This window comes from Balaenoptera musculus, chromosome 15 (assembly GCF_009873245.2).
Source record: "Balaenoptera musculus isolate JJ_BM4_2016_0621 chromosome 15, mBalMus1.pri.v3, whole genome shotgun sequence".
Classification (NCBI taxonomy): Eukaryota; Metazoa; Chordata; class Mammalia; order Artiodactyla; family Balaenopteridae; genus Balaenoptera; species Balaenoptera musculus.
In genome coordinates, this window is record NC_045799.1 from 49,791,567 (window position 1) to 49,813,585 (window position 22,019).

At 64.1% G+C, this 22,019-nt stretch overlaps 6 protein-coding genes across 23 annotated transcripts; 3 read left to right on the forward strand and 3 right to left on the reverse strand.

Moving 5' to 3' along the window:
• The first annotated feature begins 35 nt into the window (after positions 1-35).
• On the forward strand, positions 36-5,799 carry RHOT2 (ras homolog family member T2). 13 transcript variants are annotated; one of them, XM_036825540.1, is made up of 19 exons: positions 138-290; positions 410-468; positions 576-657; positions 740-783; positions 1,688-1,741; positions 2,236-2,288; positions 2,368-2,476; positions 2,572-2,673; positions 2,745-2,843; positions 2,972-3,080; positions 3,175-3,295; positions 3,499-3,583; positions 3,661-3,803; positions 3,884-3,984; positions 4,070-4,200; positions 4,294-4,374; positions 4,487-4,609; positions 4,701-4,903; positions 5,186-5,799. In XM_036825540.1, the coding sequence occupies exons 1-19, from the start codon at positions 254-256 to the stop codon at positions 5,310-5,312; spliced, it is 1,863 nt and encodes a 620-aa protein (XP_036681435.1). In that variant the 5' UTR covers positions 138-253; the 3' UTR covers positions 5,313-5,799. The 13 variants fall into 13 exon arrangements, with proteins under 13 accessions (XP_036681441.1, XP_036681439.1, XP_036681438.1 ...); XM_036825546.1 differs by lacking the exon at positions 5,186-5,799 and having other exon boundaries at positions 36-290; positions 4,701-5,179; XM_036825544.1 differs by lacking the exon at positions 4,701-4,903 and having other exon boundaries at positions 137-290.
• A 1,363-nt stretch (positions 5,800-7,162) lies between these two features.
• RHBDL1 (rhomboid like 1) lies at positions 7,163-10,052 on the forward strand. Of its 4 annotated transcripts, none has more exons than XM_036825978.1 (8): positions 7,163-7,220; positions 8,001-8,162; positions 8,375-8,599; positions 8,684-8,832; positions 8,961-9,073; positions 9,148-9,248; positions 9,332-9,392; positions 9,467-10,052. In XM_036825978.1, exons 2-8 carry the CDS (start codon positions 8,097-8,099, stop codon positions 9,736-9,738), a joined length of 987 nt encoding a protein of 328 aa, XP_036681873.1. In that variant the 5' UTR covers positions 7,163-7,220; positions 8,001-8,096; the 3' UTR covers positions 9,739-10,052. The 4 variants fall into 4 exon arrangements, with proteins under 4 accessions (XP_036681873.1, XP_036681871.1, XP_036681872.1 ...); XM_036825976.1 differs by lacking the exon at positions 7,163-7,220 and adding an exon at positions 7,428-7,553; XM_036825977.1 differs by lacking the exon at positions 7,163-7,220 and adding an exon at positions 7,428-7,553 and having other exon boundaries at positions 8,004-8,162.
• Positions 10,053-10,254: 202 nt separating this feature from the next.
• On the reverse strand, positions 10,255-11,911 carry LOC118881619 (the record flags this gene model as incomplete). The annotated part of the gene is made up of 3 exons (XM_036826741.1): positions 10,255-10,526; positions 10,973-11,383; positions 11,805-11,911. Coding segments are annotated over 3 exons (681 nt in total), but the record flags the coding sequence as incomplete, so codon positions are not given.
• Positions 11,813-14,229, forward strand: STUB1 (STIP1 homology and U-box containing protein 1). The gene is made up of 7 exons (XM_036825725.1): positions 11,813-12,093; positions 12,610-12,808; positions 12,897-13,062; positions 13,263-13,350; positions 13,505-13,561; positions 13,650-13,766; positions 13,844-14,229. Exons 1-7 carry the CDS (start codon positions 11,935-11,937, stop codon positions 13,967-13,969), a joined length of 912 nt encoding a protein of 303 aa, XP_036681620.1. The 5' UTR covers positions 11,813-11,934; the 3' UTR covers positions 13,970-14,229.
• JMJD8 (jumonji domain containing 8) lies at positions 13,844-15,987 on the reverse strand. 2 transcript variants are annotated; one of them, XM_036825726.1, is made up of 9 exons: positions 15,787-15,987; positions 15,611-15,709; positions 15,351-15,399; positions 15,177-15,273; positions 15,019-15,087; positions 14,805-14,924; positions 14,650-14,717; positions 14,438-14,572; positions 13,844-14,358 (listed from the first exon to the last, which is right to left on the reverse strand). In XM_036825726.1, the coding sequence occupies exons 1-9, from the start codon at positions 15,876-15,878 to the stop codon at positions 14,278-14,280; spliced, it is 810 nt and encodes a 269-aa protein (XP_036681621.1). In that variant the 5' UTR covers positions 15,879-15,987; the 3' UTR covers positions 13,844-14,277. The 2 variants fall into 2 exon arrangements, with proteins under 2 accessions (XP_036681621.1, XP_036681622.1); XM_036825727.1 differs by having other exon boundaries at positions 14,230-14,358; positions 14,443-14,572.
• Positions 15,988-16,119: 132 nt separating this feature from the next.
• Positions 16,120-21,540, reverse strand: WDR24 (WD repeat domain 24). 2 transcript variants are annotated; one of them, XM_036825723.1, is made up of 8 exons: positions 20,381-21,540; positions 19,009-19,186; positions 18,188-18,860; positions 17,541-17,659; positions 17,341-17,462; positions 17,143-17,247; positions 16,716-17,056; positions 16,120-16,541 (listed from the first exon to the last, which is right to left on the reverse strand). In XM_036825723.1, exons 1-8 carry the CDS (start codon positions 20,859-20,861, stop codon positions 16,188-16,190), a joined length of 2,373 nt encoding a protein of 790 aa, XP_036681618.1. In that variant the 5' UTR covers positions 20,862-21,540; the 3' UTR covers positions 16,120-16,187. The 2 variants fall into 2 exon arrangements, with proteins under 2 accessions (XP_036681618.1, XP_036681619.1); XM_036825724.1 differs by lacking the exon at positions 20,381-21,540 and adding an exon at positions 20,217-20,354 and having other exon boundaries at positions 16,123-16,541.
• Between the last annotated feature and the right edge of the window lie 479 nt (positions 21,541-22,019).

The window sequence follows — 22,019 nt, forward strand, 5'->3', positions numbered from 1 at the left end:
GCGGGAGCCTGAGCAGGAGCTGCGGGGCGGGGCGGCACTGGGCAAAGGCCCCGCCCCCCGGCCGGCAGTGCCCGGCGCGCCCACGCGGTGGCGCCGCCAGGCAGCTAGGCCGGTCTGGCCCGCCCGCCTCGCTAGTGCGGCTGCGCGGGCGGGGGCCGGAAGTGCGGGCGCAGCTACAGCGCGAGTCGGGACCGCGGTCGTGGGCGGGGGCCGGGCCTGCACCGGGGTCGGGCTGCAGCTCCCGGCGGCCAGCATGAAGCGGGACGTGCGCATCTTGCTGCTGGGCGAGGGTAGGTAGGCGCCTGGGCCTGGGTCGGGCGGGGGTCGAGCCTGGTCGTGGGTCTTGGGGCCGGGGTGGGGAGAGGCGCCGCGACCTTGGCCGCCGCGCTGACCGCGCCGCCCCGCGCAGCCCAGGTGGGGAAGACGTCGCTGATCCTGTCGCTGGTGGGCGAGGAGTTCCCCGAGGAGGTAAGGCCGAGCGCGTCCCCGCGCCCAAGAAGGGCCCAGGGGGCCCAGGTCCGGGCGCCGCCGCCCTCCGCCCTTCCCGGCTGTCCTCACGGCCGCATCTGCCCCAGGTCCCCCCCCGGGCAGAAGAGATCACCATTCCCGCGGACGTCACCCCAGAGAAGGTGCCCACCCACATCGTGGATTACTCAGGTAGAGGGGCCGCCCGCCCGCGGTTGCGCCCAGGAGCGGGCGTCTCCGGCAGGTCTGCAGTGGGATCTCTTTTTGCACCCAGAGGCTGAGCAGACAGTCGAGGAGCTCCAGGACGAGATTCACAAGGTACAGTGGGTCCTGGGGAAGGGGGTGCTGGGCATGGGGGTCAGGGCTCAGGCCTTGGGGGTATGGCCGCCCTGGCTTGATCGGTTTCATTCTCTGAGGGATTGGATTAAGGTGCCCAGAGTGTCCGCAGCCTCGCTAATTCTGTTGTGACCTGTTAGCACGGAGAGTCTTTGGGGTCCCTGTGATGCACTCTGCTGGGAGCCGGGAGGAAGGCCCATTCCTTCCTCCTGCATGCGTGGTTGGACAGCCTACAGCCCTCCGAGCCTAGCCTTCCCTCTTCTGGTGGACCCTGGGGAGCAGTCTCCAAGTCCTTGAAAGTGATCCCTTGGACAGCTCTGTGCCCAGCACCCCCATTCCCCACTCCTTAGTCTAGTCCACTGTCCTGGGCCTCTGGGTTGCACCGGGTGTCATGACCAGTGCTGTGGGCTGCACAGCTAGCTCTCTGCTCTCCTCTGCACAGGAGGACCTGTGCCTGGACCAAGCTCCTGGTGGGGGTGCTGCCCCTGCAGCATGTGTCCTGGGGGTGCCACTGGGCAAGGGTACAGGCCGCAGCCACTGTGTTGCCGTCATCCCCCCACCCTGTGCTGTTGTCCTCTGTCTGCTGTTGCCTGTAGTGACCAGGGAGCGAAGGGCTGAGATTGGGGCGTCAAGTTTAAGGGTGGCTGTGTCCTGAGCCCTCAGGAGACTCGCTGACCAGAGCTGCAGTACTGGGGCCTGGCATCTGCAGCAGAAGTGGGTAGGGAAGGGCTGGCCTGAGGTGTGAGTGGCCAACAGCCAGTGACTCGGCCTGGGAGCAGCTGGAAGGGTGGGCTCCCCCAGTCTCTGAGCCCTGTCCTGTCCAGCTTGTGAGTGGAGCAGGGAGCTTCAGATCCCACCATACAATCCCTCTCCCTGCCCCCAACAGGCAAACGTGGTGTGCGTGGTGTATGACGTGTCTGAGGAGGCCACCATTGAGAAGGTGAACAAGGGAACTCTCTGTCCATCCCAGCTTTCTGTCACTGGCGCCCAGCCTGGTCATCCACCTGTTCTCTGTTCTCTGCACACACCACAGGCGGACGCTCAGTTGACCCGGGTTCTGGGCAACTTGCACCCGTGGCTGGCCCCACTGGGGAGCTTCACGGAGCCACCCTGGCTAGGGCCCCCAAAGCTTCCCCCGAGTTCCCATGACCCTGTCTCCCGCCGAGAGCATGGATGGCCTTGCGTCTGAATCTCTGAGGTCTGCGGGAGGAGTTGCTGATCTCAGGCCCTTTGTGGGTGTTTGGGAACTGCTAGGATCAGATGAGGTCCTACCTGCCCGCTGCTCTTCCCCACTGGATTTGTTGCCAGTGGCCGTGACTTTGACTCTCAGTGGCCCTCAATCTCCCCCCTCTCTCCTGGAGCCAAGTGAGAGTTCCACATGGGAGCTGTGGGCTGGGCAGGCCCCCATTCTCATGGCCAGGTCTTACCTTTCAGATCCGAACCAAATGGATCCCACTGGTGAATGGGGATACCAAGAGGGGGCCCAGGTAATAGGCAGGGCTCGGGGAGGGGGACTGGGCCCCGCCAGCTCCCTGATCCTTGGTGACCGTGGGTCTCTCCCCCAAGGGTCCCCATTATCCTGGTGGGCAACAAGTCGGACCTGCGGCCGGGGGGCTCCATGGAGGCTGTGCTGCCCATCATGAGCCAGTTCCCCGAGATCGAGACCTGTGTGGAGGTGAGCGGGCAGGGCCCCGGGGGTGCCAGGACCGCAGAGGCGAGGACAGGGGTCCTCCCTGCCTCCCCCTCTGAGTCTGTTCCCACGTGTCCCAGTGCTCGGCGAAGAACCTGAAAAACATCTCAGAGCTGTTCTACTATGCACAGAAGGCCGTGCTACACCCCACTGCTCCCCTCTATGACCCTGAGGCCAAGCAGGTGGGCTGAAGGTGCTGGTGGGGAGGGCGAGCAGGAGGGAGCGGTGGGGTGTTGAGCCACTGTCCCCACAGCTGATGCCCAAGTGCGCCCAGGCCCTCACACGCATCTTCAGGCTCTCAGACCAGGACATGGACCAGGTGCTCAGTGACCAGGAGCTCAACGCTTTCCAGGTGCACCCTCTTCTGTCTCCTGGCGGTACCCACCCTCCCAGCTGCAGCCGCACCCCACGCCTCGGCTGCCCTTGTGACGGATGGAGAGGGCAGCTGTCTGACTAACGGCCACTTTCTCTTGGAAGCAGATGTCCTGCTTCGGGCACCCTCTTGCCCCGCAGGCCCTGGAGGACGTGAAGATGGTGGTGAGCAAGAATGTGGCAGGAGGTGTGCAGGATGACCGGCTGACCCTGGACGGTGAGGCCCGACGCCCTGCCTACCCCGGGCGTGGGGTGTGGGGCAAGGCTAGGCTGTGCCTGGTGTTACTCCTTTCTCTGCTTCTCCTGAGCAGGCTTCCTTTTCTTGAACATGCTCTTCATCCAGCGAGGCCGCCACGAGACCACATGGACCATCCTGAGGCGCTTTGGCTATGGTGACTCGCTTGAGCTGACGGCCAACTACCTCTGTCCACCGTGAGTGGCGTTCGGGCTCAGGGCTCGCCTCCCATCTGTGTCGGATGGGGCCTGGGGCTCCTGGACCCTGTGCTGGGGGCCATCGGGGCGTCTCTCCCTGGCGGGGGGACTCACTGCCTGCCTGGACGGGCTGTGTTCAGAGGAGGTGCCCTGTGGAGCACAAGGAGGTGTGCACATCCCCACCCCCATCCTGGCACCCGCAGGCTCCGTGTGCCCCCCGGATGCAGCACCGAGCTCAACCACCGCGGCTACCAGTTTGTGCAGAGAATGTTCGAGAAGCATGACCAGGTGAGGGCGCTGGGCCCCACTGAGCCCCCCCCTCGGCATCCCGCCCGCACGTGTCACCGCAGCTCCTCTGCCCGCAGGACCGGGATGGCGCCCTCTCGCCAGCAGAGCTGCAGAGCCTCTTCAGCGTGTTTCCTGCTGCTCCCTGGGGGCCCCAGCTCCCTCACGCGGTCCGCACCGAGGCCGGTCGGTTGCCCCTGCACGGGTATCTCTGCCAGTGGACGTAAGTGCAGCCCTCACCCACTGAGACGGCCTCATCCTCTGCCCTGCTGTAACGCCACATCCCCGCTTCCCCGTCCCCAGTCTGGTGACCTACTTGGACGTCCAGCACTGTCTTGAGCACCTTGGCTACCTGGGCTTCCCCACCCTCTGCGAGCAGGATTCCCAGGCCCACGCCATCACAGGTGGGTGCCCGCTTTCACACCGGCCCCCAGCCAGTGCCTCCCCGGCAGCCCCTCCCTCACGTTCATCCTTGCCCCCTGCCCACAGTCACCCGGGAGAAGAGGCTGGACCAGGAGAAGGGACAAACGCAGAGAAACGTTTTCTTGTGCAAGGTGGTGGGGGCCCGCGGAGTGGGCAAGTCCTCCTTCCTGCAGGCTTTCCTCGGCCGTGGCCTGGGGGTGAGTGTCCGTGTGTGCCGTGCGTGGACCTGGGGGGCAGGGGTTCTGGAAAGAGTCCGAGCAGCGAGCTTCAGGGGCGTCCCTCTGCACCAGGATGCTGGGGAGCCTGCCGGGGAGCCCTCTGCCTACACCATCGACACTGTGCAGGTCAACGGGCAGGAGAAGTACCTGATCGTGAGTGCGGGGGTCCCCAGGGTAGGCCTAGAGCGTGCATGCTGAGGGAGCCGCCCAACGCGGCCCTGGGAGACCTAGCCTGTGCCCCTCTGAGGCCACCCTCTCTGTTCAGCTGTGTGAGGTGGGTGCAAACAGCCTCCTGACCGCCTCGGCCGACGCCACCTGTGACATTGCCTGCTTGATGTTTGACAGCAGGCACCCCAGGTCCTTCTCGCTGTGCGCCAGTGTCTACAAGGCAAGGTCCCGCCCACCCTGGGGGCCCTGCTGGGTAGCAGGGCTGTGGGCAGGTGTCCCCCAGCACACTCACATGGCCCCTCCCCCTGCAGCGCCACTACATGGACAGGCAGACCCCCTGCCTCTTCGTCTCCTCCAAGGCTGACTTGCCCGAAGGCGTCTTGCTGCCTGGTCTGTCTCCGACTGAGTTCTGCCGTAGGCACCGGCTGCCCGCCCCCGCCCTGTTCTCTTGTGCCAGCCCAGCCGAGCCCCGCGCGGCCATCTTCACCCGGCTTGCCACCATGGCCGCCTTCCCGTGGGTACCAGGATCGAAGCCCCTGTGTGGGAGACCCCTCCCTGTCCCAGGAGAGTGGCACAGCTGTGGTGTCAGGACTGGAGTCAGTCAAGGTTGCAGGGTGGGCCTTGGTGCCCATGCCGATGCCCAGGCGGGGCCCTCGGGGCCTGGCCTCACAGGCTGCTCTCTCGTCTGGGGGTCCTGCCATGCTGGGCACTGACACGGAGCAGCTGAGTGGGGCTCTGGGACTTTGTAGGAGACGGAGGTGGGGGTACAGCAGCAAGACTCCCCTCTCTCCTGCAGACACCTTGTCCACGGGGAGCTGCACGCCACCTCCTTCTGGCTCCGGGTGGCGCTGGGGGCCGTCGGGGCTGCCGTCGCTGCCGTTCTCAGCTTCTCACTCTACAGGGTCCTGGTGAAGAGCCGATGAGGCCCCGGACCCCGCAGTCTGATCTCAGGGTGCTGGTGTGGGGCCACTTGCTTGGGGGGGGGGGATGGAGACCCTCTCAACTTTGCTCCTGAGGACAGTCCACCTGCTGCCCCACCCCTGCCTCAGCCCCGAGGGTGGCCCCAGCTCCCAGCAGCCTGTGTCCGGCCTTGCTGCAGGTGCCGGGCATGACCCTCTTTTGTGGGCATCATGTGTTGGAGGGACTGGGAGGTGTGGGTGAGGAAGTCAGTGACCCCAGACCCGAATTCTCAGGGCTCCACTCCTCCTTCCTGGTCCCATGTGGCCAGAGGGTATGAAGGGGGTAAGAAGGCAGAGCTTTGGGCCAAAGGCAGGGGCATGGAGGCAAGAAATGGCTGGACCATTGTGCGCGCCCCCACCCCCCAATCTGAAGACAGGTCCAGGGCTGTGCCTCTCCCAGAAGACGTATGAGATTGGGTTTTCTGATTAAACTTCACTTGTGTCTTTTCCATATTGGGTCCTGCTTTCTGAGGATGACTTCTTGAATTAACTAAAACGTGTCCTTGGTCTGGGTGTGGGCTGGGAATGTTACTCCTGACCCCCCGCCTCCTCTCTGGGTCACCATCCTGAGGTCTCAGGCCAGGGTAAGGACCAATTATGGCCCAGCCGCAGCTTCAGAGCCTTTAGTCCATTGAGGTCCATGCTGGCCTGAGGGTGAGAGGCTGGAGGGGACCTGATACCTGAGGACCCCCTGATGTGACCCTTCCCCACAGCCAGGTGTATCCACTACCCAAGTCTCAGCATCCTGTCAGGTTGGCTGAGGTGTGCTGAGGATCTGGGGTTCTGGGATGTGCTGAAATGTCCTGGTGTGTGAGGTGGCCCTGGTCTGGGGGAGCTGCCCTGTTTCTCACACCCCACCCAGAGGTCTCTGCCCCTCCCACTGGCAGGAGACAGCCAGAGCTCCAGCCTAAGGACAAGGGGACAGAGAACCTTTCTTGGGCTGAGGAGGGGGCTCAGCTTGGAGTTCAGGTGCTTGCTCTGGCGTGCATGCTGGGCGTGGAGCAGAGGCAGTATGTGGTGTGCTTGGGTGGAGGACCTTGGCCACACAAGTACCCCCTCTACTTCCTGTAATTAATCATTCTGTGCAAGGCAGGCCTTTAGGCCAGGGCCCCTCCCCCAGCCCTGACAAGCTGTTTCTAGAGGCGGGGGAGCTGCCTTCTCGGCAGGGGATGCTCAGGCCTGAGCCAATAGGGGCTGGGGGTCACACTCTGAAGTTGTCTCAACCATCCCACTGGCCCCCCAGCTCCAGTGACCTGAGGACCCCTGGTGCAGTTCTTACTAAAGCTGGGCAGGGCAGGATGCTACTTCTAGTTGCTGCATCTGTCCTGAGGCTCAGCTGCACAGGTGTTCTGAGTGGTGCTGTCAGGGGTTGCTATGGTTGCACATTCCCATAGCCTGTCACCTTCCTTATTGTAGGGGGTCTACCTGTCCTCCCTGGGAAGTAGGGCTTCTCTCCATCCCAGCTGCGGCCTTGTCCATTGGGGCTCTCCCCACCCCCATGTCCATGGGTCAGTTTAGCACTGTGGCCACAGGAGTAGTCAGGAACCTCCAGCCCCAGTTGTGTTGGTCCCCACCCACTGAGCAGGGCCTGCTGCAGGGACCTCCCTCAACCCTGCTAGTTGCCCTGTTGGCTTCAGTGCTCGCCCCTGGGGCCGTGGAGCCTTCTTGTTGCCAGGACGGGCAAGCATGTCTGGCAGGGAGGGAGGTGCCTTCAGGGAGCCCGACGGGGGCAGTCCCCAGCAGTGGGTTGTTCCCTGAAGCCTTCCCCGAGGAGGTGGCATCGGCGCTGAGGCCCAGCCCGGGGCAAAGGAGTGCGCGCAGAAGGGGCTTGCGTGCCGCGCGTGACTCAAGTTTCCCGGCTGCTGCCCCGAGGTACGAACAGCTGCAGCCCGGGGGTGGGGGGGCGGGGGCGCCGGCACTGGAGCCAAGCGCCCCGCGCCGTTCTTGCCCAGGCACGTCCGCGTGCGGGGCGCGCGCGTGTCCTGACCGCGAGTGGCTGGGCTGGCAGCGGCGGCGTGTGCGGCGGGGGCGGGCGGCTCCGTGACGCGGCGCCGAACGGAGTGGGCGGAGCCGGAGGGCCGGGGCGGAGCGGAGTAGTCCGCAGAGAAGCCCCTCCCGGCCGCGGCCGCCGACCCCGGCCCCCGGCCCCTGGCCCGGCCTGGCTCTATGGACAGGAGCTCGCTGCTGCAGCTTATCCAGGAGCAGGTGCGTGGAGAGGTGCGGGGCGCCGGCACCGCCCCCGTTGCCGGCCCTCCGCCCTTGGGTGGGCCGGGGGGACGGAGCTCTGAGACTCTCAGCGCAGCCCCTTCCCTGCACGACCTTGGCCCCCTGCACGAGACCCCAGGAAAGAGCGAGCCAGACTAGGGCGCTTGGGGAGGGGCAAGAGGGTTGGTGATTGCCCTCAGACCTTGGCCCTACCCTTCCAGGATGGGCAAGGCAGAAATGAGGTGGGGAGACCGCTTGGAGAGCTAGCGGAGCTGGAGGCCGGGGACCTAGGTACCGGTGCCTACAGCTAGCTCCTGGGACCATGTGGGCACAGGGGCCTAGACCCAGGATGCTCGGAGCCTGCCTCTCCCTCCTGACGTGGCTCAGCCCTGTGGTCGTGGGGCCCGGCCCACCCTCAGACCTTGGCTGCCGGCCCCCCGACCCCAGCAGCTGGACCCTGAGAACACAGGCTTCATCGGTGCGGACACCTTCACTGGCCTGGTGCACCGCCATGAGCTGCCCCTGGACCCGGCCAAACTGGACATGCTGGTGGCCCTGGCCCAGAGCAACGAGCGGGGCCAGGTCTGCTACCAGGAGCTGGTGGACCTGGTCAGTGCCACAGTGGGTGGGCAGCTGGGGTGTGGGCGCAGTGCCCTGGCTGGAGTGGGTTGGGCAGGCGGCCCCTCCTCCCTGCCCTTCCCATCGGGGAGGGCTATAGCCATGGGGCAGGGCCTCAGACCCTGTGACGTGCTGGGTGGACCACTCAGGAGGGGCAGCCATGGGGGGAGTATGGTGGCCTATGCCTAGGCCCCGCCCCCCAGATCAGCAGCAAGCGCTCAAGCAGCTTCAAGCGGGCCATCGCCAATGGACAGCGGGCACTGCCCCAGGATGGGCTGCTGGACGAGCCAGGCCTGGGTGTCTACAAGCGGTTCGTGCGCTACGTGGCCTACGAGATCCTGCCCCGAGAAGTGGACCGCCACTGGTACTTCTACCGGCACCGCAGCTGCCCACCCCCCGTGTTTATGGCTTCGGTCACCCTCGCCCAGGTGGGCCTGCCCGTCCACTGCCCACCACCCCGGGAGCCTCCCTCATCCCTGGTCTTGCCTGGCCCCAACGCCTGTTCCTCCCAGATCATCGTGTTCCTGTGCTACGGGGCCCGTCTCAACAAGTGGGTGCTGCAGACCTACCACCCTGAGTACATGAAAAGCCCCCTCGTATACCACCCCGGCCACCGTGCTCGGGCCTGGCGCTTTCTCACCTACATGTTCATGCATGTTGGGTGAGTGGGTCCACCTCTGGCACCCCTCAGATTGGATCGGGAGGGCTCAGCCTCTCGAGGTGGGGGCAGGGGGCTGGTAGCCCCCTGGCAGACCTCACCCTTCACACCCATTTGCCCCATATGGCCAGGCTGGAGCAGCTGGGGTTCAACGCACTCCTGCAGCTGATGATCGGGGTGCCCCTGGAGATGGTGCATGGCCTGCTCCGCATCAGCCTGCTCTACCTGGCTGGTGTGCTGGCAGGTGAGGCAGGTGCGTGCGCCCTGGCCACCTCACTGGTGGGCCTCACCCTCACGGCTCTCCCCTTGCTCACACAGGCTCCCTGACCGTCTCCATTACTGACATGCGGGCCCCTGTGGTGGGGGGCTCCGGCGGGGTCTACGCCCTGTGCTCTGCACACCTGGCCAATGTCGTCATGGTAACGGGGCAGCCCCTGTGGCGGGGTGCGGGGAGGGGCCCATAAGGCCTCCCTCACAGCCTTTTTTATTCACACCCCATCAGAACTGGGCTGGGATGAGATGTCCCTACAAGCTGCTGAGGATGGTGCTGGCCCTGGTGTGCAGTAAGTAGGGAGCCAGGGTGGAGGGGCCTCAGCCTATGGCTAGGGTGCCTCTCACCTGCTGCCTCCCTCTGTAGTGAGCTCCGAGGTGGGCCGGGCCGTGTGGCTGCGCTTCTCCCCGCCACTGCCTGCCTCGGGCCCACAGCCCAGCTTCATGGCACACCTGGCGGGCGCAGTGGTTGGTGTCAGCATGGGCCTGACCATCCTGCGCAGCTATGAGGCGCGCCTGCGAGACCAGTGTGGCTGGTGGGTGGTGCTGCTTGCCTATGGCACCTTCCTGCTCTTCGCCATCTTCTGGAACATCTTTGCCTACGACCTGCTGGGTGCCCACATTCCCCCGCCACCCTGACAAGAGTTCCCAGGGCCACACCAGCCAGGGCGCAGCATCTGTGGGCCAGCCACTAGGCAGGCCTGCATGTTCATCCTCTGTGAATGTATGTCTTGAGGCTGCTTCTTCCTGGTGGGGGCAGGTGGCCCCTGTGGCCCACGGACTCCAGGCCAAGCCTTACACCAGCCCTGGCCGCCCCCTCCCAGGCCTGGAGGGATAGGACTGCTGGACTGGGCTGAGTGGTGGAGGTCCCCAAGGGTGGCCCCAGAGGAGACCCTGCCCTGGCCTCTCCCATGAGACTTGCAGTCTGAGCCTTTTTGGAGAATGAATAAATATTTTACACAGCACCAGGTGGCTGTACTAGGGCACTGCGGGCTGGGCTGGTCTCCCCTCAACTCACTGATCAATCTGTGAGGGCCCTTCCCTCCACACAAGCAGCAGCCTGGGCTTCCCCCTTGCTTTTCTGCACCCAACATGAGCTGTCTCTGTATGGGAGATGTGAGCCCCTGGGGAGGGGTCATGGACCTCATAGTCAGGTTTGAGTTCAGCAAGCATTTATTGAGCTCCTACAGCAGCCAGTCTCCTGTCCAAAGACTTGTGGCCTGAGATCACAGGATAGGTGTGCAAGCCCTGGGCCACAACCAAGTCAGCAGGCCTGGGTCCTGTGCTTCTTGGCTGGCCTGGTGTCCTCAGGGGTGGCCAGGCTGGGACCGAGGTCAGGCAGCAGGTCAGGGCACAGCTTCTGCCCTACAGCCCAGATCCACAGTGCTGTCTCCACACGGTGAGGGGTCCACAGCTTGAGGCACTGCCTGGGGAGGGGCAGAGGGAGTCTGGGGCTCAGGGGCACCAGTCACCCTACCCTGCTGGATAACTCTGCACATCACCCTGACCAGAGTCCCGGATGCCCTCCCTGGCCGCCAACAGACTGCACCTTGGCTCCAGGCTGTGGCACGCTCCTGCACCCGGTCCAGGTAGAGGAGTTAGTGCTTCAGGGTGTACTGCAGGGCTGGCAGACCGGGCACTGCGGCCACTGCCTCCTCAGATATGAAGGCTGCTACCTCGAGAGCTCTGGCAGCCAGGACCGCCGCGGGAAGTAAATGGACAGCACTCAGCCGCACCTTGGCGTGGGGCTGCCATTCCCAACAACTCTCGGTATCACGTATCTGACCATCTGGCCATTTCACAGATAACGCCACTAACACGCCAGGTCCCGCCCACGACCTCGCCGGGGGGACGCCCAGCTCTCCCTACTAACGCGAGGCGATAGCCGGGCCCACGCCCCGGAGGGCGCACAATTCCGTGACCGCTGCGTTCACGACTGGCAGGAGGCGGAAGGCGGCAGCCGAGCGCTGCACCACCAGCTCCGGGGAGTTGGCAGTCACGAGCCGCTGCAGGCGCGGCCGAAAGCGGCCCCTCGGTGGCCAGGTCGGGTCTGGGGTCACGGCTGGTGGACCTCGCTAGGGGCGCCGCCCCCGCCCCAAGGCGCGAGGGCCCGCCCCCAGGAGGAAGCCACGCCCACGGCGCTACGTCCCGCCCCGGAAGGCTCCGTCCCCCACGTGGGAAGCTCCTCACCGCCAGTTCCCACGCCAGCAGCTGCTCCAGCTCGTCGCGTGTCACGTGTTTCTCCGCTCGGCCCTCGATGGCCGCGGGCAACTCCTCTCGATACCTGGGGGAGGGCAGTGACGGGGAGTCCGAGCCACGGGGGTCGGCCCGCCCGCCCGATGTCCCCACCGCGCTACCATCGCTCCAGGGTTTCCAGCCGCTCGCGCGCACCCGCAGCACTTCCCGGTGGCACCCCAGGACGGCGGCCCAGCTGCTCGGGTCCTTACAGCCCCAGAGCTCGCGGGCAGCCGCCATCCCCACGCGCCAGGGCGGAGCCTCGGGGGCGGGGCGTCGGAGCGCCCGAGCGGGCTCCTGCCCCGACGACCTCGGCGCTTCTCAGGCCTCAGACGCCGCGCGTCGCGTCGCCGCGAGCGCAGGCTCTCCCGCCTGCCCCGCCCCCGCCTCCGCCCCTGCCTCCGCCTCGCGTCTGGTGCACGCGCGGCCCCGCCCTCCCGCAGGCCGTCCTTCCCGCTGGCCCCGCCCACCTGCGCGGCCGGAAGTTCCGGTGGCGGAGCGCTGGACCGGGCCCGAGCGGATCGCGGGCTCGGGCTGCGGGCGTAGGGCGGGCCCGGCGCGGAGCCTGGGAGCGGAGCCCAGGCCGTGCCGCGCGGCGCCATGAAGGGCAAGGAGGAGAAGGAGGGCGGCGCGCGGCTGAGCGCCGGCGGCGGCAGCCCGGAAAAGAGCCCGAGCGCGCAGGAGCTCAAGGAGCAGGGCAACCGGCTCTTCGTGGGCCGCAAGTACCCGGAGGCGGCGGCCTGCTATGGCCGCGCCATCGTGAGTGCGCCCGCGCCGCGGGAGGGGGCCGGCGTCCGAGCCAGGGGAGGGGCCGGGCTGCGGCTTCGCCTCCGCGTCCTCCCCGGAGCCCCTGTCTGGCTGCCCCGCCCGACTTTCGGAAGGGGGTGGTGCTTGGGCTCTGAGAACTCAGTGATGATCTTGTTCCAAAGGGGCCAAGGCCACGGCTGCCGAGCCAGTGCTGGTTGCCAGAGAACTGTGGCGGGTGGGAGCTTCAGCGTGCTTGAGGCCCACTCGGCTGGGGGCCAGGGACCCTTGCCCCTTGAGGAGTCCAAGCCCAAAGCTGGTGATTTCCACAGATCTGGAAAAGCTACCTTCACAAGACTCACTGGAGTCCAGAGGGTGGGCTCAGGTAGGCTCCACCCTATCTCAGAACCCAGAGGCTTGGAAGCTGAGAAACCTGTAGTGTCTTGATTCCAGCTATGGGCTTGAAGCTGGGACAGAGGGGGTAGGTTGAACTCACGCCCTCATGCTGGCTGGTCTGCCCTTGTTCTCCAGACCCGGAATCCGTTGGTGGCGGTGTATTACACCAACCGAGCACTGTGCTACCTGAAGATGCAGCAGCATGAGCAAGCCCTGGCTGACTGCCGGCGCGCCCTGGAGCTGGACGGGCAGTCTGTGAAGGCACACTTCTTCCTGGGGCAATGCCAGTTGGAGATGGAGAGCTATGATGAGGCTATTGCCAACCTGCAGCGAGGTGGGCTCACAGGCTGGCTGGTGCCAGGGTGCCTGGGACCAAGCGGGTGGACTGGCTGGAGGTTTATCCGAATCCTCTATTCCTCCAGCTTACAACCTGGCCAAGGAGCAGCGGCTCAACTTTGGGGACGACATCCCCAGTGCTCTGCGCATCGCGAAGAAGAAGCGCTGGAATAGCATTGAGGAGCGGCGCATCCACCAGGAGAACGAGCTGCATTCTTACCTCACACAGCTCATTGTGGCCGAGCGTGAGAGGTGGGCTGTGGTGATGATAGGTGCCCCCCAGAAGTCACCACTTTTAGGTTAACTCTGAGTCGTGAACACAACCATTTATTGAAGGCCAACTCTGGCACGCAGGAGATGGAGGGGAATAAGGCCTGAATGAGCCTAAGATTGGAGTGGAGTCTGACCTCCTGGCCAGACCCATCTCTGATCAGCTTTTGGTCAACCTCCAGGGAGCTGGAAGAGTGTCAGCGGAACCATGAGGGTGATGAGGACGATGGCCACCTCCGGGCCCAGCAGGCCTGCATTGAGGCCAAGCATGTGAGGGTGCCCCAGCCCAAGTGTGGGTCCTGTGTGTATTTGCATGCGTGTGACGGACGTGAGGTGCCCCTGGCTCCTGCTGGGTCTGTGTTTCGGTGCCTGGGGAAGGGAGATGGGGTGTCAGGCCCACACATAGCTGCTTGGTTCTTTGCAGGACAAGTACTTGGCAGACATGGATGAGCTCTTCTCTCAGGTAGACGAGAAGAGAAAGGTGAGCTGTGTGTCTTCTGGGGCCTGTGGGTAGCAGGAGTCGGAGCAGTGCCTTTTCCCAGCCCCTGACCTGACCCTGTGTGCTGCAGAAGCGAGATATACCCGACTACCTGTGTGGCAAGATCAGCTTTGAGCTGATGCGAGAGCCCTGCATCACACCCAGTGGTATCACCTACGACCGCAAGGACATTGAGGAGCACCTGCAGGTGAGGGCCCATGGGAGTTGGGAGCAGGACCCACACCCACTGAGCACCTCCTAATTCTGATTCTGTTGTCACTGCAGCGTGTGGGCCATTTTGACCCTGTGACTCGGAGCCCCCTGACCCAGGAACAGCTCATCCCCAACCTGGCCATGAAAGAGGTCATTGACGCGTTCATCTCCGAGAATGGCTGGGTGGAGGACTACTAACGCAGGGCGGGTGTGTGAGCCACTCACCCGCCTTGCCCGGTACCCTGGCTCAGGAGGGCCTTGGGCAGTAGTCTCTAGCCGCTGTACATAGTTTGTGTCCCTAGATCCCTATCCTGGTGTCCCCAAGCCCACCCCCATCAGTTCTGCTGGGTCATGAGCCTCCCCCATCCCCCTTCTGGGCCAGAAACAGCGGGTGAGAGTGGGCTGGGCTGAGGCTGCCGCTGCCACCTCTGTCCCTGTAATAAAATCTGTGAGCACTATAGGGGCATGTGCTGGTGTGCGACGGGCTCCCCAGCCACCCCCTTTGGCTAGCTGAGAAAGGTAGAGATGAAGACACTGGTGTCGAGGTTGAGTGTGGCGTGCCACCATCGGTCAGGGAAATACAGCACCTGGGAGTGGGGGGGACACAGGGATTGGTTGGGGGCCCTTGGCCCAGCCCAGCCTGGCCCCTGTCTGCCAGCCACTGACCTCACCAGCGTGGATGGTGCATTCCAGGGGCCGTGCAGATAGTGCCAGGGCCGGGTATGTGTCCCGGAGCCAGGCCAGTGTGGTCTTGTTGGGGTGGAATTCAGGTGTCTTCGCAGGAGGGTACAGGAACCAGCGCTGAGGGTGGGAGCAACAAGGTCACTCTTTGTGCTGTGGTCAGTGAACCCAAAGTCTCAGCCCCACCCTGTGCTGACCTTTCGGCCATAGATCACCTCTGAGAACCCGGGCCCGTGCCAGTGGAAGGGCACCCCAGAGCCGGCACCTGTGGGGTGAGTTATGAGCAGCTGGTTACCAAGCCTAATCCTCCCCCACCCAGTTCCCAAGTCCCCTGGTCCTGCAGGGCACCCACCTGCAATTCCAAAACTATAAGCAGGAATGGTACCTAGCAGGCTGAATGGAGGTGGAGAGTAGTGCCGAAAGAGTGATGCCCATTCGGTGAAGTTATTGTCCCCAAAGAAGTACAGGGTGTCTGACAGTAGAAAACACAGGAGGATGCAGAGATCTTGGCACCTGGGTACTCCTAAGTCACCCCACCCCACCCCATGGCCACCCGTCTGGCTCACCATTGCCCATGGAGAACGGGTCCTGGGGGTGCAGCATCTGCTCCACATACTCCTGAAAGGGCAGGTCCACTGCAGTTTGAAAGGGGTTGGTCAGGACTGGTTGGTGCTGCCTTCAGGATGCTGGCCAGCAGGCTGGGTTGCAGGGTGGGGCAGCTCACCTTTCTGGTAGGAGTAGGTGTTGGCAGTGCTCAACCGGACCACGCTGTCCCCAAACAAGGCCAGCAGCCTTTGACGGGAGCACAGGTCCCGGAACCTCTGCGGGGGCGGGGAAAATACTCAGGGGCCAAGCTCAGCACGGGCGAGTGGTGGTCGCGAGGGGCGTGAGCACTCACCGAGTTGTCTGTGAGCCCCTGCAGAATGACAGGTCTGGAAAAGGCGTAGCTAGAAGAAAAGACGGAATCACGGCCGCAGTCTGACCCGCGCCCATCCTCCGCTCCCGCCCACACGCGCTCTCACGAGCTCAAGGGGAAGCGGCCTAAGGAGGGCCGGGAGGACGGGCCGGCGACCAGTGTGCGGCCTCAGCGATGCTCGGGGACGGAGCCCCAGGGTTTTCGGGCGTGGGAGGTGTGGCCACACAAGAGGACGCACTTACCGCTGCACGAACTCGGCGTAGCTGAGGTCGGCCCGGCGCTCTACGGTGCAGCGTTCCTCCTCCGCCACGGCCGCCGGCGCCCCCGGCCCGGGCCGCCGCCTGCCGACACAGCTGGTCAGTGCCCTTGGCCGCCCCGCCGCGCGCCCCGCTCCGCCCTGCCGCCCGGCGCAGCTCACCACCCTCCGTCGCCTGCCTCCCGGAGACTCCGGGCCGGAACCGCCAGCGTCCAGAGCGCGAGCAACAGGAGTAGCCGCACCCCCAACGCCATAGCCCGCCGCCGCGAGGCATGCCGGGAGCTCCGTCGTCGTGGCAACAGGCCGGCTCCCGGAAGCGGCTTCCTTTGGCCCGTCCTGGAAAGAGGGGGCACTTCCGGAAGGCGGGACGAAGGTCGCACCAAGAGCTGCTATTGGCTGCTGCCAACTCCCGTGCACACACTGCCACCCGCCCACCAGAGTCGCCCGCGCGGGGACTGGACCGTAAGCGACGCGACCGGGTGACAGGCAGCCTCAGAATACGTCTCCCGCTTCCTTTATTTAGTTCACAAGCCCCGCACACCCATCCGGGTCCGGCAGGCGGGTCAGGAGTACTCGCACAGGTGGCCGCAGCCGGCGGGGCAGTGGGAGCTGCCCTCCAGCCACTTCATGATGTGCTGCAGGTGGCCGCCGTGACTGCAGCCCTGGCACCACACGAACAGACCCTTGACCACGTGGTGGCAGACAGCGCACATGCTGGCACAGTGGTGGCACCTGTCGCAGACCCAACCCCGGCTGCTCATGGGCCGCTTGCAGTGACTGCAGTTGACGTGCAGGGTGGTGGAGGCCTGGTTGAGGCAGCTGATGGCACGGCTGGTGCTGAGCTTGACCACCTGGTTGGACACATTCCAGAGGCAGAAGCGCTGCAGCAGGTCGATGTAGGACGTGTACCAGTGCTCCTGGTGGTGCAGGGAGGGGAGGAAGGAGGTAAGAGACCAGGGTTTCCAGCACACTGAGGAGCTTCCCCCAAGTGTGCTGGGCACAGACAGAGGGGCGGGTGCAGGTGGGGCGTGCAGGGGTAGTCCTGGGGGTGGCAGCTGCTCCAGGGAGACCCCCCAGACCCTATCACCCACCTGGGTCTGCTCGTCGATGTCTTTGCGCACGCGTTCACCCAGCACAATGAGCACGGACACGGCCATCTGCACGTCACCCTGCTCCGCATAGAAGCGCAGCATGTCGCACACCAGGGCACTGAAGAAATCAGGCGGCAGGCGGCTGTCGTACAGTGCGTGTGAGACGGAGATGAGTGAGAAGGAAGAGTCCACAGGCACCAGGGAGGCTGCATCTGCCTCATTGCCACTCACATGGGGCGAGTCGGCCTTGTCTTGCAGGTGCTCAGGCCCGGGTGGGGTGTCCACAATCTCGTGGCGCAGTGGGAAGGCTTCCTGGGGCAGCACATACTCGGGCTCCTCAGCTGCGATGCAGGGGAGGGGGGGGTAGGCAGGGTATGAGCTTCTGGCCCCGCCTCCTGGCCCCACCCCTCCCCAAGCCCCCACTTACAGTGAGCGTGTTCCGGGTCCAGCAGGTACAGCTCGTCATCCTCACCTTCCACATCGCCCAGCAAGTAATCGGCAGGCACGTCGCTGCCCTCGGTCTCCTCGTTATCTGCCCGAGGGAGGGAGAGCATTGCAGGGCCAGCTCACTCTGGGAGGCCCCAGTCCCACTCCCATGAATGCCCTGCGTCTGCTCCCAGCCTACCTTCGTTGGTGATAAGCGTGGCTGAGGAGTCCAGCAGCACTGTGTCACTCCGTGCGTCACCCTTGCTGCGGTCCAGCCGAGTCTCACTGCCCAGCCCTGGGGCCATATCCTTTAGATTGAAACTGGAAGCAGGGAAGGCCGATGGATGGGTGGGCCCCAACAATCCCACCCTCTGGGGAAAGCCGCCCCCAGGTGTCTACCTGTTCATGAGTGGCAGGCCACAGGAGCTGCCCTTGCCCACGCTGTGGTTAAGGTTGGTGGTGGGCACCAGGCCAGGACTACAGTAGATGATCCGTAGCATGGTCCACGTCTGCGCCACCTAGGGGTGGGCACTGGTCACTCACGGGGGTCCTGGGTCCCTGGCGCCCCGTGCAGGCCCCCCTCTGCCTGGATGGAACCACAAACCCTCAGCTTTCAGCTGCCCCAGGGACCCAATGTCCTGGCCCGCCCCAGGTGGGAAACCGATGCCCATGGAAAGACAAAAACCCTAGCCTCGATCCTGTAGAGGCACAGAAAGAAGCATGGAAATGAGCCTGGGGTCCCCGGGAGGTGATAAGCGAGGCAATGTGGGTCTTCTCTGTAGGGCTGGACACCTTGGGAAGTCTAAAAGCAAGGATAAGCCAGAAGAGGGGGCTCCAGCCCCACAGCACCCCAGACCTGCATCCCAGGAATGGCACTGGCATCTGGCCCACTTGGGGCTCTGGACACCCTTAGTTACTGGGGCAAGAGCTGGTAGTGACCTCAACCAGAACTGAGCACTGAACTCAGGGTAGGGTCTGGGCGCAGCAGTCAGATGAGCTCCCTGACCCTGCACCAAGGTCATGGCCCTCAGCCCAGCCCTATGTACCTGGTTGCGGCCAAGGTCCCGAGCCACTTTCGCATTGTGGTCACAAAGCTCGGCCAGTGGCCGGCCAGCCAGGGCATAACGCTCAGCCGTGTCCACGAACCAGCTCATGCTACTGCTGCCAGGCTCCATCTCAAAGACACTGAGGGCACTGGAGGCGAGGCCTGAGAAGGGCTCGGCAGGGTCCAACTTGCGCTTGAAGAAAATTGGGTGGCGCCGATCCCCAGTGTAGGGCTTGCGCCCCGACTCAGTGGCCACTAGGCTCTCCTTGGCTGCGAAGGCCAGATCCCCAAAGAGGCCATAGCAGAGGCCCTCAGGGTTGGCGCGCTCAACAGGCTGGCTGGCATCACGGAACAGGTGCTGGCATAGGGTGCTGTCCTTGGAGCCGGAGAGCAGGAAGGAGGGATCGTGCGGGTGGCGCCAGGCAATGCCTGTCGTGACATCGCGGTGCTCCTCAAACATGGCAGCTGGCACAAAAGGCCGGCGCACGTCCCACACGTAGATGTTGTGGTCCACCATCATGGAGCACGTAGCTAGGTGGTGGCGGCACTCAGGCCGCCACTTGACTCTGGCCACGGATGCAATGGTTTGCACGCAGTGCACCTCCTTAGCGCGGTGTGTGGTCATGTCCCAGACCTTTACCATCTTGTCACGCCCACCTGTGGCCAACCAGCCCCTGTGGAAGGCCCGTGAGGTCCTCAGTGACCTCTTTTGGGGTGGGAGGGCTCCCCACTCTGTCTCACAGGTCTTGAGGCAGTGAGAGAGCCCTTCCGTAAGCCCCACCCATCTTGCCCCATTGCCCCAGCCCCCACCCCACCCCACACCTGTCCTCGGGGTGCCAGTCGCAGCAGAAGACAGGCCCATTGTGGGCCGTGAACATTCTCTCACAGCGGTCGGGCCGCCGAATGTCCCAGAGCTGCACGTTGCCGTTCTCAAAGGTGGAGGCGAAGGTGAAGTAGTCCCGGATGCTGAACTGGACGTCACGCACACTCTCAGACTGGCCTGTGGGCAGGACGTCAGTGGAGGGAGAGTTGGGGGTGGGGGGTTGGGTAGCCTACAGGGACTCCAGGAGGGAGAGCAACCAAGGGGGATCCCTCGGAATGGATGTGGACTGGTGTCACATGCCTGCCCGTGGCACAGGCCAGGAGGCCTAGAGGGTGGAGTAGATACTGCCAAGGCCTGCCCAGGGTGGACAGGGGCGAGGAGAGGCCTGGCAGAGCAGACACAATAGCCTGGGATGGTGAGAGGGACACAAGACATTGGGTGGTTTTTGACACAGACTCCTGGACCTCGATTTTCCCTGGATTCTGCACCTGACATCAGTCCTTGGGCGAAGCTGTGGTCAGCTTCAGGACCAGGTATCAGAGCACTGAGTGAACAGGGGCCTCAGTGGGCCGAATACAATCCTTCGGGGGCCTCCGGCCCACGGAGGCATGGATGGGATGCCCCAGGATCTGCCCAGTTCCTACACCTTGAGCTGGAGCTGCCAGGTCAGCCCCACAGCACTGGACACCTTGAGGGTATATGTCCACCCCTGTGGACCACCGCACCAAGAGCCTCTGAGTGCAGTGTCCAGCTTTTCCCCAGAACAGGTAGCTCAAGGTCTGTCTTAAGAGGCCCTCAGATTCTCTCTGGGCTCTGCCCTGTGCTTCACTTGGTCTCATCGAGGTGAAAAGGGAGAGCTGGCTCAAGGGGGGTTGTCAGGGAGCTGCGCCTGCTGGGAAGAGAACTGGGGGGAAACCAGGCAGTGCACCACTCCCCACTGCTTCCCTGGGCTGAGGACCCTGGAGGTAGACTTTGTGCAATGAGGTGGCCTGGAGCTCTGAGGCACAGAAAGAGGAGACAGCAAAACAAACCCTCTGCTCAGCTGCCCAGGTGGGCTGTGGATCTGCTCAGGCCCTGCTCTCTCCCTGATCCCATACCCAGCCTTGACTCCTGCTGACTCCATAAGTGCATCAGAGCTGTGACCACACTCCAGGTACCCCTCACACTTCCACCAGGCCTACCCCTGCCCTGCCCCTTCCCTGCTCACCTCCACCCACTCTTCCAGTGCCAGCTCGTCTGGCTCCTCCTCCAGGAAGCTCTCTGAGAGCACATCTGAGGGCCTTTGATGCACACAGCATTTCTCAACCCGCCTAGACAGGCCAGCCACCTGCAGAGATGCACACCTGCCCGACCCGCCTCCAAGGGCCTCACCCGAGAAGGTGCTGACAGAGTCCTTCCTGCGAAGGTCGAAGCACTTCATGAAGCCATCCTGGGAGCCACTGAGCAGCACGTGGGCCTCAGTGGGGTGGAAGCAGACTTTGTTCACCGTGCGTTTGTGCTCCGTAAACAGCTGGTCCTGCTTGTTGCGGGACGGCCGGCCCAGGTTCCAGGTGACCACGACGCCATTGGTCGCCGCCGTGGCAAGCAGGTTCTCGTCCATCTGGTGCCAAACAACATCTGCACAGCTCAGGTTGAGCGAGGGCTTGCGGCCCACACGCAGGTTCAGCTTCTCCACAAACTGCTCCTCCTCAATGGCATAGATCTTGAAGATGCTGCGGCCTGCCACGACCACCTGGGCCGCGTCACGGCACACACTAATGGCGTTGGCTGGTGCATCCAGGTGGCAGTGCATGGTGCGGCCCGTCAGCGTGCTGCCACCCAGGGCTGTAGTCACACGGGACATCTTCTCCATGGCTGCACGGGTGGTGGGGATAGGTCAGTGAAGTTGGCAGGGCTGGTCAGCCTGGGGGTAGGGGCCTGTCAGTTCAGAGCCTTTACCCTGGGTGGTTCCTCCAAAACTGCTTAGTCCAGGGCAGTCCACCATTAGTCAGTCAGTCTGACAGGCAAATTCCATCACCCTGGCTGGGCATTCAGAAGGCGCCATAGCTGCCCTGAGGCCAGTCAGTCCCATGTCTGACTTCTGGGGAAGACCCTACCTGGTCAGTCCCAGGCCAGGCCACCTCTCCAACCCCACAACTGCCAGATTAGGATAGTCACTGGACGTTCGGTCAGTCAATCCCGCCCGGGAAGCCAGGTGGTCCCCACCGTCCGCAAAGTCGGCCTCTGGAAGGGGGGCAGAAGGATAGAGGAGCCCGGAGAACACAGGCTACAGAGGCGCGAGGGACACAGAGGGACTTCAAGGACCAAGCTGTTTAAGGAGCCTGGGGGCGTCTGGCGGGACCGGAGGCAGGAGAGGCTGGCGGCGCGGAGGTTGCGGGGGAGCGGAGGCAGCGGGAACAGAGCCAGCCGAACGGAGAAGTCTCTCCTTCCGAGAGCACCCGAACCATTTCCTAAAATTGCCGGGCCGGGGAGGAACCGCCGCGCCGGAAGCAGCCCGTCTCTTTCCCGTCCCCCGCCGGACGTGGTCCTTTTCTTGCCAGCTCCTCGCCGGAGGCGGGTGCCCACACCACAAAAGTTCCGGATCAGGGAGCTGCGCTGGTGGGGGCGGAGGGGTTGACCAGAACTAGGGTAGAGGGGCTCCCCCGGTTCCGCCTCGAGTGGTGGTTTTTTTTTTTTATCGCAGTATTTTAATGCTAGTGCTCATCTCTGCCCCAAGGTCCATCAGCAAGTCCAGGCATCCCTAAACTAGTCCTGAATCCCTCCATCGTCTCCGCCTCCTTGCTCGCCCTCCCCGGGACCCCAGGAGCAGCCTTCTAACGGCTCTCCCTCGGTTCCTCGTTCCCCCTGATCTGAACTCCGCACAGCAGTCAGGTACCACTCTTCGGCCTAAGGTCCCCCATAAGTCCCCACCGCGCTGTGAGTAAATCCCAAACTCGCGGCCTCTTCCTCTCCGCGCACCTCCAGCCACGGCGGCTTCTAGCCCTTCTTCCAGCTGGGCAAGCTCTTCCCT